This window comes from Pimephales promelas, chromosome 3 (assembly GCF_988280905.1).
Source record: "Pimephales promelas chromosome 3, fPimPro1.hap1.1, whole genome shotgun sequence".
Lineage (NCBI taxonomy): Eukaryota > Metazoa > Chordata > Actinopteri > Cypriniformes > Leuciscidae > Pimephales > Pimephales promelas.
Window position 1 is genome coordinate 413,471 of NC_142771.1, and position 12,933 is coordinate 426,403.

The 12,933-nt window shown below is 47.1% G+C and overlaps 1 protein-coding gene across 2 annotated transcripts; it reads right to left on the reverse strand.

Moving 5' to 3' along the window:
• Window positions 1-941: 941 nt before the first annotated feature.
• LOC120468254 (uncharacterized) lies at window positions 942-11,315 on the reverse strand. 2 transcript variants are annotated; one of them, XM_089128993.1, is made up of 6 exons: window positions 10,200-11,315; window positions 2,673-2,987; window positions 2,189-2,575; window positions 1,645-1,740; window positions 1,416-1,496; window positions 942-1,309 (listed from the first exon to the last, which is right to left on the reverse strand). In XM_089128993.1, exons 1-6 carry the CDS (start codon window positions 10,258-10,260, stop codon window positions 1,254-1,256), a joined length of 996 nt encoding a protein of 331 aa, XP_088985119.1. In that variant the 5' UTR covers window positions 10,261-11,315; the 3' UTR covers window positions 942-1,253. The 2 variants fall into 2 exon arrangements, with proteins under 2 accessions (XP_088985119.1, XP_088985118.1); XM_089128992.1 differs by lacking the exon at window positions 10,200-11,315 and having other exon boundaries at window positions 2,673-3,875.
• Window positions 11,316-12,933: the final 1,618 nt, after the last annotated feature.

A 12,933-nucleotide genomic window follows, 5' to 3' on the forward strand; every position in this document is an offset into this window, starting at 1 on the left:
GGGCTGAGCATCACCGGCCCATGGTCGGAGAAAGACCAAAGTGGAGAGTGATTTCGGGGCTCACTTCTAGGACCTCCTCTCCTGCGGCCTCCACGAGTCCCAGAAAACTTGGCCAGACGGGTTCCCCTAAAAGGTTCTCGGTCATCGGTGGCCGGGTTCTCAGGGGAATTGACCACCTTGACCTCAGTCCGGCGGGCCAATAAGGCAAAGCCCTGAAAAATGTTCATGCTACTGGATCCATTATTTGACAGATTCGTTCTGTCACGGGAACACACAGGGAAACAGGTGGATCCAAATGTAGCATATTTATTATCAGGGCAATCCAACTCATAGTCATCCATGCAGGGGTCAAAATCCATTTTAGCAGTCCAATAAACAAATAAACAAGAAACAAAACAAGAACAGGCAAGAAAACAGACCTCGGAAGTGTTGGTGACATTCAGCAACGAATCCGTAAACACAGACAGGGAATATATACACAGAACTAACAAGACTAACACAGAACAGCTGGGAACAATGATTACAGGGAACAGCTGAGTGCAATGAACAGATGAGTGACAGTGACAGACAGAATGCTGGGAAATGCAGTTCCAGAATTACATGACACCGAGGGGAAGGAGGACATCTAGTGGACAAACAAGGAAACACAACCAGACACTGACACGAGAGCATTACTGATAGTTTCACTTCCTTATTTGAGCAGTTTCCTGCATGCCGTTCTAGAAATAAAACTGGGCTGCAGAGCACATTACTAGAGCTGCAGATTTGCAGGAATGAGCTGCCCGACTCAACCTGAGCTGACGAGGCTTTAGCCATCTTCAAGAAACGGCTGAAACACACATATTTCATCAACACTTGAGCCTTTAATACTCACACTTACTCTTCTATATTACCATACATTACGAGCTCATGAAGGGGAACATCTCAGGAAAGGAGACATATTAAACACAACTGCAGAGGTTTATTAAGAATATTAGTAGCAATCATTCAACATGAAAAACAGATGAGGAATCAATAATACAATAATCCTCAGATCATCTCCATCACACAGAACAGAGAGACGATTATACAGTCTGAGTCTGTCCATTACTGTATTTAATATTATATTTACAGCAGTTTACAGATGAAGCTCAAGAACATGACTGTAGGCAAATATCCATAGAAATGAAAATAAATCCTAATAAAAGTATTATTGAGATAAAAAAGTGTTTGCTATTGTAAATATTGCTGCAGATTGTGAACTCATCAGTGTTTTACTGTAATATTGTGGGCATCTCTATTTCCTCCGGGGGCTTCGAGTCCTTCCTCCCTGCAAAATAAAAGCATTGCCTGACCTCTGGTGTGTGTTTATCATGATTGCAGATGTTCAGATCAGACGAGTGTGAATCTTCAGAGTGTGTGCGGCTCAAACTCACCAGCTCTTCTTGCACAGATGATCTGAAGAAGAATCACAGTAGGAGCAGCAAACACTGCCATCTCAACAATACTCACAATCACTGCAGGAAACATGAGAGGAAGAAGAAGAGAAACTGGACATGACTGAAGTCAAGGGTCTTCATCTATCAACAGTTATTGATGAAGCATTTACAGACGGACTGATAGTGTAATGTTAGAAAGCTGTCCGTCTAAATCAACGTGTCGTACCTCTGTATAATAATCCAGCACTCACACCGACGACAGTTTCTGATGCCGGATCAACTGTGGAGATCACGTGTGGTCCTGTAGAATGGTCCAATGGTCCTGTAGAATATGACAGTCATATTTAGATGAGTGAACACTGAAGATAACTCCAGCATTACGCACTGAAAAGCACTGATGTGAGAAAGACAGTGATGATGTGCCTTTAGAAACGTGTGTGTTTATAGTTGAGGGATCCTGAGAGTGTGTGATGTGGACTGGATTCACTGCTGTCGTTGAATCAGCTTGAGCTGTGAAGATCAATGTTAGTTCAGATGATTCATACTGTACAATATGAGCATCATATTTTAACTGTGATCATCACATTACATAAAGAGTGAACAGTTGGACTGTGACTTCACTGCAGTTCATTAGTTTGAAGCAACGCTTTGAGTTCCTCTTCTGTGAGAGTCAAAGAAGCTTTTGTTCCCTCAGTTTGTTCTGGTTCAGTGATACTGATAGACCTCAGTGTTCCTGACATCATGAGGCTCTTCTAACACTGTTTCCTCACCTGAATACTTGACAGTGTATCTGACTGACGTCTGGACTTGATTTCCCCGAGTAAGCCGACATCTCCACTCTCTGTTGTCATCTTCATCCAGGAGTGTTGTAGTCAGAGTGATGATACAGTGATCTGGAGATGATGATGATGATGATGATGATGATATCTGATATCTGGAGTCTGTCTTCAGATCAACACCAGCCTGATTCACCCACAACAGCTCAACTCCCCCAGAATGAACCCGATCATCACAGGAGTATCCAGTATATGAATACAACTGACAGGAGAGAGTCACAGAGCGGCCTGGACTGATCTCAGTCTGTGAGGATGATGATGATGAAGATGATGATGCTGATGAAGATGATGATGATGATGATGATGATGAAGACACTGAAACTGAACACAAGACACAAATCACAGACTCTTCAATCATCATCTGAGTTTAAAGGGAGAATCTGCTCTTTTTATATTGAACACATAATCATAAACTTACCATGAAGAACATGCAGATAAACATAAGCATCAGTTCCTTGTTGTTCTCCGTTCACATATTGTCTGCATCTGTATAATCCATAATCATCTCCAGTGACGTTCTTGATGTTCAGAGAGCAGTCAGACTCCAGACTCAGTCTCTCATGTCTCTCTGTGTCTTTATTCTTTATCCCTCCAGTAATCAGTTCAACCCATGAATGTCCGAAGCTGTTAGAGTGGGTCCATGATGTTGATTTGCAGTCAGAAAGATCTTTATTACAGGACAGAGAGACATCTACACCAGAACTGATGAACACATGATCATCTCCACTGGTTCCTGAAACACAGTATATCTCAGTGATCATGATGATATAAACAGAAGTATTAAATGATGATATTTGTCCTCTCGACTGCATCTGAGAGTGTTAAAGCTCTGTTGTAAAGCTGCCCAGTTTCGGCTGAGTTTGGATCGCTCTTTGAGTTGTAAGTTGATGCGAGCGCGGATACATGGAGTTACTGGAGCAGTTTTGCTTCTAGACGGCGAGGATGTGGACCATCAGTGTGCTTTTTCTCCCGTAAGTTATATAAACATCAAGGGAATTACTCGACAGTTGAAAAGGAAACTTTGGCGTTGTTGTTTTTCTTGCAGTTCTGTGAAGTTTACTTCGGCTCTTCCATCCGGCACACTGTTGTCTATAGGGGTCACAACTCCCTCCTTTTACTTTCCCGTATGTATAATGCTAATCAACGGCTGATGCGCTGGCCTTTATTTCTACATATAGAAAAGGGAAGTGATGTCACGTGACGTACATCGGACACACTTAGTTCTGATTTATTTAGTTTACACACACTAGGTTTAGGGGCATGTGCCGTTCGCTGTCATTGTTCTTTTGATAGATAGAGTAGGGAAGTATAGGGAAGACTTTTCTTTCTACATTTTTCTTCTGTATTCGGAAGGTTTAGTTGAAACGGGTGAGAAAGATCCTTTCTGTTTTATTCTTTTCTTTGTGTTGGCTCTGTCCAGTTTTCCCTTTTTCCTCCCCAGATCGCTTCATTTTTCTTCTTTCTCATCATTGCACATAATACATTTGTTCCCCTGTTCTCCTGCTGTTTCTCAGCGGTACGGTGTACATTTTAGGACATCCTCAGACATATGAAGACAAGGCATCATGCCTCAGACTGAAAAGCTTCAGGTCTCAGGAAAAACAATGTCAGGTGTCGTACAATTAGGCATCAGACTGTCACGGATCCATCAGCGTCAGCACCAGACACCTTCACTCCGCCCACTCGTTCCAGCTCCCCAGTATACTAATCACTGTCACCTGCCCGCTTCAATCACCGTCCCAATCATCCTCCCTTTATAAACTCACTCCTCACAGTCACTCACCGTCTGGTCTCGTCGACACTTCGACTACAGACTCCCGCTACACTACTGCCTTCATCTGTGGAATACTTACCCGCTTACTTCTGCCCGTCTGCTTCTCATCCGCTCCTGGTCCCCGGTCATCCTTCTGGTCAACCGTCTACTGCCGCCGCTTACCATCTTCCAGCCCTGCTTAAGATAAGAAATCCATTATCAGACTGTTTCCCACTCCTGAACCGAACTCTATCCATTCCTCACTTACCAGCTGTCTATCATACCCACTGTCTCAATAAACCTGGTTACACTCATCCATCTGTGTCCTTCTAGTCTGTGACAGAAGACCAGACCAACATAATGCAGCAATCTACCCCGAGCACCAGCGCTACACCGACCCCACCTCCTCCTACCATTCCCCGGACCAGCACTCCAGCACTCGCCACATCCACCGTGACCACTTCTTCTGCATCTGCCTCTGCCAGTCCCATGGCCCAACCAGCGCCCTTCTCAGGCGAGGAGGAGGAGTGCAGCGGCTTCCTTTTGCAGTGCGAGCTCTATATGGAGATGAATCCGTTATCCTTCCCCACGGAACGATCCAAAGTGGCCTTCTTCATCTCCCTCCTGCGAGGACGAGCGCTCAACTGGGCTCACGCCCTTTGGAAGGATCGAGGCCCAGTTACCCGGACATTCGCTGCTTTCTCCGGCCATTTCACCGAGGTGTTCTCACAGTCAGCCCATTTCATCTCCGTCCAGGACCAGCTGTACCGCCTGAGACAAGGGAGATCGTCCGTCGCCTCATATGCGCTGCAATTTCGCACCCTCGCTGCCACTCTCGGTTGGAGTGAGTCTGCTCTCATCACAGCCTACCGTCATGGGTTACATCCAGATATCCGCCTCCAGCTCGCGGTTTATGACGACAACGTCGGCATTGAGAGCATCATCCAGCGATCCTGTGCCCCGCCACCACAGTCCTCCAGCACCAGAACCCATGGAGGTCGGTACCACTCACCTGCCAGTATCCGAGAGGAATCGGCGAATCACCAACGGGCTGTGTCTGTACTGTGGAGCCTCCGGTCATCTGCTCGCCTCCTGTCCCGTTCGCCCGCCCCGACCAGCTGTGAGTACAGTCCAGTTACCATTGCCTATCTCCTCCTTGAAATTCACTGCGGCCACTATCACTTACCTGAACCGCTCCATTTCAGTCCAGGCGCTGATCGACTCCGGATCAGCGGCCAACTTCATTGCACTGTCCACGTTAAACCGGCTCCAAACCAGGCAACGAACCATCCCTCACAAACTCCAAGTCCAAACCATTCTGGGACAACCACTGGGACGCGGCCGGGTTGGACATCGTAGCCCGGACCTGGGGTTGGAGATCGGCTGGCTCCACCGGGAGGAGATATCCTTTCTGGTGCTGGAGGGCTCGACGGCTGAGATCATCCTGGGACGCCCCTGGTTGGAGACCCATTCGCCTCACATTCAGTGGTCCACCGGCGAGGTTCTACGGTGGGGCCACGACTGTTTCCAGCGCTGTCTTCCCTCCGTGACGAAATCTCCAGTTTCTTCCACCACTCCGACCGTTCCACTCTCCACCACCTCCGTAGAGAGCCCACCAGTAGAACCGTCTCCCGAGATTCCCTCTCCCTACCGGGCGTTCCAGGATGTTTTCGATAAACGCCAAGCCACCATTCTACCCCCGCATCGGCCATGGGACTGCGCGATCGACCTGCTGCCTGGGGCGGTCCTACCGCGAGGTAAGATCTACCCTCTGTCCATCCCGGAGCAGAAGGCCATGGAGGAGTACATCCAAGAGGCTCTCGACCACGGATTCATACGACCATCAGTATCCCCTGCCGCTTCGAGTTTCTTCTTCGTGGGAAAAAAGGACGGAGGCTTGCGCCCTTGCATCGACTACCGGATCCTCAACCAAGCCACCGTTAAATTCCGCTATCCCCTTCCTCTGGTCCCAGCCGCCCTGGAACAACTCCGAGGGGCATCCGTTTACACCAAGCTCGATCTTCTTAGTGCCTACAACCTCATCCGTATCCGGGAAGGCGATGAGTGGAAGACCGCCTTTATCACTCCCGCAGGGCACTACGAATATCTCGTGATGCCCTTCGGATTGTCCAACTCACCCGCCATCTTTCAAGGCTTCATGAACGAAATCTTCCGTGATCTTCTCAATCAGTTCGTCGTCATCTACATCGACGATATCCTCATATACTCTCCCGATCTGACCTCCCATATCCATCACGTTCAGACAGTACTCCAACGCCTACGAGATTACCATCTTTACCTCAAATTGGAGAAATGTGAATTCCACCAAAGCACCATCCACTTCCTCGGTTACGTCATCACCCCACACGGAATCACCATGGACCAGAGGAAGGTGGAAGCGGTACTCCATTGGCCACAACCCACCACCCGTAAGGAGCTTCAACGTTTCCTGGGGTTTGCCAACTTCTACCGCCGTTTCATCCAGAACTTCAGTCCCATCAGTTCTCCACTCACCGACCTTCTCAAGAGCGGGGCCAAGTCTCTGTCCTGGAACACCCGAGCCACCCAAGCCTTTCAAGCCCTGAAGTCTGCCTTTGGCTCCGCTCCTACCCTCGCCCTTCCGGACCCCGCCGTGCCCTTCCTCGTCGAGGTGGATGCCTCCATCTCGGGGGTAGGAGCGGTCCTCTCTCAGCGGCAGGGGAATCCATCTCAACTCCATCCATGCGCCTTCTACTCCAAGAAGCTGTCCCCGGCGGAGCAGAACTACGACATCGGCAACCGGGAGTTACTAGCCATTAAATTGGCGTTGGAGGAATGGAGGCACTGGCTGGAGGGAGCCCAACACCCGTTCACGGTGATCACTGACCACCGCAACCTCGAGTACCTCCGGGAGGCCAAGAGACTCAACCCCCGTCAAGCCCGTTGGGCCCTGTTTTTCACTCGCTTCAATTTCTCAGTCACCTATCGCCCCGGTGAAAAGAACGTAAAGGCAGATGCACTCTCCCGTCAGTTCCAACCTGAGACACCTTCTTCCGAGCCTGAACCCATTCTCCCTCCAGCCGTGGTCGTCAGCCCCATCCAATGGAGCCTAGATGACCACATCGCCGACGCCACGCAACTCGAACCTGCTCCGCCGGGAGGTCCAGAGGGACGGGTCTATGTTCCAACCCGTCTACGCCTGTCCCTCATGGACTCAGTACACACCTCTCCGGGCTCTGGACACCCAGGCAGCCAAGCCACTCTCTCGCTCGTCCAACAGCGCTATTGGTGGCCGGGTATGGCCCAGGACGTCTCCCGGTTCGTCAGCGGATGCTCAGTCTGTGCCATGGCCAAGGTTCCCCGTCATCTCCCGGAAGGCAAGCTGGTTCCTCTCCCAATACCCACTCGACCGTGGTCCCACCTCGGAGTGGACTTCGTCACCGACCTGCCCCTGTCTGACAACCACACCTGCATTCTGGTCGTAGTGGACCGCTTCTCCAAGGCGTGCAAGCTAATTCCCCTTCCGGGTTTACCAACAGCCCTTGAAACAGCTGAAGCACTATTCCAACACATCTTCCGTAACTTTGGGATCCCCGAGGACGTAGTCTCCGATCGAGGACCCCAATTCATCTCTCGAGTGTGGAGGGCATTCTTCAACCTTCTGGGAGTGACTGTCAGCCTCACTTCTGGATACCATCCCCAGTCCAACGGCCAGACTGAGCGGAAGATCCAGGAGATTGGGAGATACCTGCGGTCATACTGCCACGACCACCAGGACTGCTGGAGCCGTTACCTGCCCTGGGCCGAGTATGCACAGAACTCCCTCCGACAAACCACCACCGGACTCACCCCCTTCCAGTGCATACTCGGCTACCAGCCTCCACTATTCCCCTGGTCAGGAGAACCATCTGACGTCCCAGCGAGAGAGTCTGGGACTCAGCTCATACTCACCTCCAGCGGGCTGTTCGGAGACACCAGAACCAGGCCAACCTTCGCCGTGCCGACGCCCCTCACTACCTTCCCGGACAACTGGTCTGGCTCTCCACCCGGGACATCCGTCTCCGACAGCCCTGTCGGAAGCTGAGTCCCAGATATATCGGTCCTTTCCCGATTCAGAGGCAGATCAACCCCGTCACCTACCGGCTGGCACTCCCCGCTCACTACCGCATCGCACCCACCTTCCATGTCTCCTTGCTCAAGCCGTACACTAACCCTCTCACTCCTTCTTCCCCAGGGTCTGGTGCTGCGGAGGTGCCCCCTCCTCCTGCGGATCCCGAAGATGACAACATCTACCGAGTCCATGAAATCCTCGACTCCCGACGACGGGGCGGCCGCTTGGAATATCTCGTGGACTGGGAGGGATTCGGTGCCGAGGAGAGATGCTGGGTCAACCGGGAGGACATTCTGGACCCCTCGTTACTCCAGGATTTCCACACCACCCACCCTGATCGTCCAGCGCCCCGGAGCCGTGGTCGTCCCCGTCGTCGGTTCCGTCCGCCAGCTGGAGCTGGCCGTGGGGGGGGGGTACTGTCACGGATCCATCAGCGTCAGCACCAGACACCTTCACTCCGCCCACTCGTTCCAGCTCCCCAGCATACTAATCACTGTCACCTGCCCGCTTCAATCACCGTCCCAATCATCCTCCCTTTATAAACTCACTCCTCACAGTCACTCACCGTCTGGTCTCGTCGACACTTCGACTACAGACTCCCGCTACACTACTGCCTTCATCTGTGGAATACTTACCCGCTTACTTCTGCCCGTCTGCTTCTCATCCGCTCCTGGTCCCCGGTCATCCTTCTGGTCAACCGTCTACTGCCGCCGCTTACCATCTTCCAGCCCTGCTTAAGATAAGAAATCCATTATCAGACTGTTTCCCACTCCTGAGCCGAACTCTATCCATTCCTCACTTACCAGCTGTCTATCATACCCACTGTCTCAATAAACCTGGTTACACTCATCCATCTGTGTCCTTCTAGTCTGTGACACAGACGAAACAGCCTCAGACAAAAAGGCATCAGAAATAAAGGCATCAGGCGAAACGGACTCAGATGGAGTTTGGAGGTTCGTAGAGTTGGGGTACTCGAACTCGGACTCGAGTCCAGTTTTGAATGAACTCGGACTTGTCACGCACTCGGATGAATTTGTTCTCGGACTCGGACATTTTAGACACGGAAAATAGTCCGAGTCCAATCGAGTGCGGGCACTGGAGGACACATTATTCAAAAACGAAACGAAACTACTTGTGTTGTGCATTATAGCCAATCACAGACATGTATATTAAGTGCATGAACACAGTGAGCAAATCAGAGGCATTTTAGAGTCAACATGCAGAGAATTCACTCAAAATACATGTTCAGAATCAGCACAAGCTTTATCCTTTTGCAAATCCCCTCATAAACAAAGTCTAGACGCGATATAAATGAGAGATTCACAGTGCAGTGCAGATAACTTCAGTGTTTATGACGAGAGCTTTAGAAAGAGTGCAGAAACAAAGCATGTAAATGAGGTACAGGATTCAGCTCGTTACTGGAAATTCCCCATCTCTGATCTCATCAGCATCACAGTGTCATGTATAGATGGTAATCCAATCAGCCTCATTGTATCACCCACACCTTCACATTATCATAGAGTTTAATGGGGAGGGGTTACATCGAGGGGGAGACACTCTGAGCATAACTATTCAGATTGAGTCTGGGGCTTCCAGAGCCATTAAAACAGTCTGTCTTTGAGTTGGACTCGAGAGCTTCTTAAAATATACTAGGCCGTATTTCTGTTCAAGGAAGTTGTTGTTCAGTTCTGTTAGTATGCTGAATTAAAAGATTATTATTACTTATTTTTTTTATTTTGAAGAGTGGGAGTTTAAGTTTTAGACATTAAAAAATGTGTTCATGCACATTATACCTCTGTGCTGAATATTGTTTAAGATTTCACATGGCAGTTTACCGGGAATAAAATGTGACTCATATTATGAAGTTCCCGGAAGTGCAGTTGTTGTTGTTAGAGCACGAACGAGGTGGTGTAACGTTTGGTGTTGACGAATAAACGGATGATCGATTCTGAAGTGTATCTTTTTGTATAACGTGTGTGTATCAATACACAACTCTGAGATCACAACGTGAATGTGTGCAAGAATAAACTGAGCATGTTCAAATCAACTCTTTCCAGACTAATTCCACTAAATGTGTTTAGAGAAAATACAGATTTCTTTACCTGTGAGAAGTGAAGAGAGAATGATCAGTCCCAGCAGACACAGATCACACTGATCAGACATTTCTGCTTCTGTCCGTCTTCCTCTTCATTAGATATAGTGACAGCTCTTCCTCTTCATTATATATAGTTACAGCTCCTCCTTTAATCATCATCAGCTCCTCCTGTGGTTATTGACTTCATCTCATCTGATGACCTGTTCACATCCGTTGCTATAGTGTGTTGTGGAAATGATTCTCTGTTATTCGAAAAGATAGGAGGAAGAAGACAAGTGGAAACCTTTTCAAAAGTCAAAGTATCAAAAGTTTATTTTCTTGCAAGAAAACACGTCCAATCTTTTGGCGTTCAACATACAGAACAGTGTCTACATGTGAAGGCGAAGGCTAGTCCTTCTCATCATCCTTATATACCTGAAAACCCAGGAAACCATGCAGGCAATGTCTGGTTTTGCTACCGAGTGTCTCCTACACCCTCTAGCAAGGAAACCTGTTTGCGCTGCTCTTGACTATTCTTGTAGACGGTATTTTTAATTTGGACAGCACAATGACGTTTGTGTTAAGTTTCCTATGTTCAAATTCAGCTTCACACCTCAATTTATCTCTTGGTTACAAGTTATGTTCGACCTCACACCTTTCTGCTCAATTTACCTCTTGGGTGAAAGTTCTGGTTTATCTGTTATTTGATCAAAACCCTGCACAAATATAACTCACTCTTGAAATACGAAGAGCTATTAAAATGTTTTCATGCTGCTTGCTTCTTTGTTAAACACAGAACATTAAGTCCTCACACAAAGATTACATTACTTATGCATTTCTAACAGTTTAGTTATACCTTAAGCTTACTCTAACTTATGCATTTCTAACAGCTTGTTATATCTTTAACAATGTCCTTTGGATTACATGAACATCTTCCTGTAAATGCTTATGAGTATATGTTAGATGATATGAATATTTTCCTTTAACTGCTCATGAGTATATCTTCTCCAACGTTAGTAAAAGTTACAAACACATCTATCACATCTTAATGAAATAAAAGAAAACATATAAAAGAAAATAAAGATCATATATGAAAGAAAAGAAACTTGTATAAATGTAAATGCAAAATTAGCCATTACAAGTGACACTATGTCAGTCCATGACAGTGAAGTGTTGCTCTGTGTGTGTGTGTGTGTGTGTGTTGTGAGAAGTGCATTTCCTGTTAATGTCACTGGCTCAACACACATCTGATCTGGGGTGCGTTTCCTGACAGCATCGTTAGCCAACTATGGTCACAAGTTGGTTGCAATTTCCATTGAACTCTATTGGTAACGATGGAACTTGCGACCATATTTGGCTAACGATGCTTTCGGGAAACGCACCCCTGAACAGTTTATTGGCTACTTTTGCACACAAGAGAATTACTGTTACTCTCACTTCTTTCTTTTAGCAGTTTATCGCATGATGCTAAAATCTAGAAAAAAAAAAATTACATTATTAGTGATACAATTGGTTTGTTTCTAAAAAGGTTTCCATTTTCCACGACTAACTTGTAGAAAATTAATACTAAAACAGTTTTTAAGGTATTTTGAAGATTAACATCAGCTCAGTTTGGTGAAACAGAAAGTATCTGCACACACTTCACGAGTGTCGGACCGAACTTGCTGTCCACAGTAATGGTGTTTCAGAAGTATGTCTTCGCTGGCGTTGAGAACTCAGTTAGTTTGACCGCACTGTTAAACACACACACACAACATCATCTCTGAACCCAGTTTAGGCGGACGGCTGTGAACTCTCACATTCAGAAAACACTTCCTCTTCTTTCTACGACTGAATTGCTCATCTTATCTTGTCCAAGAAATGTTTGCTATAGTTGCTGCAACCCATTTACAAGCTCACTGTTGATTTGATTGTTTCAGTGTTGCTAAAATTTTTATTTCAATGATTTACATAAAACTGGGTTCCTACACACACACCTGAAGTGAGATGCTACTGTTGGGGCAGCCTTGTTTGTTGCACCTTTCTGCACCTCATGGTAACCGGCGTGGAGGTCCAGAGAGGCAGTCTGGTGGGGGCACAAACACCTGCGTGAAGTTGGCCCCCCACCCAACGCAAAACATCGTCAAAATATGCTCAATCGTTTGTGCTGGTTTGTGCTGTAAAAAGTTTCGTTTGTGCTGCTTCGGTTTTTTAGATATTAAAATAATATTTTTAGGTCATTCTGAGGTCACTCAGCCCCCCCACATGATCAAAATTCACCCAAAATAGCCTCGTTCGTTTGTGCTTCGTTTGTGCTGGATTGTGCCGGTAAAAGATTCATTTGTGCTGCGTCGAGTTTTAAAATATTAGACATTAGGCTACATTATTATTGATGACGTCAATCCCCCCCCCCCCACCCCACATGCTTCGAATTCATCCAAAATAGTCTCGTTCGTTTGTGCTTCGTTTGTGCAAAAATTTTACCGTGGCGTTGGGTTGTAAAATATTAGACTGAATGATAGATAGTAGCTAACTTCTCCAGTCCAGATGTTTTTTTTTTTTTTATAGCTAGCAACAGTTAAAGGAAGACCGAAACGGCAAACCAAATCACAATATTCTGTTACCTATCCTGTGTGTAGCCTATTCAACTCTTAACGGACACTAAGGATCATTGGAGGTGTGGAATGTAACACAAACTCCAAGGTAGCCTAAGTGTTTTACATATTATGATGTTTTGTTAATAGCCTAACAACATAATATGAACATTGTCAAAAATACATGCA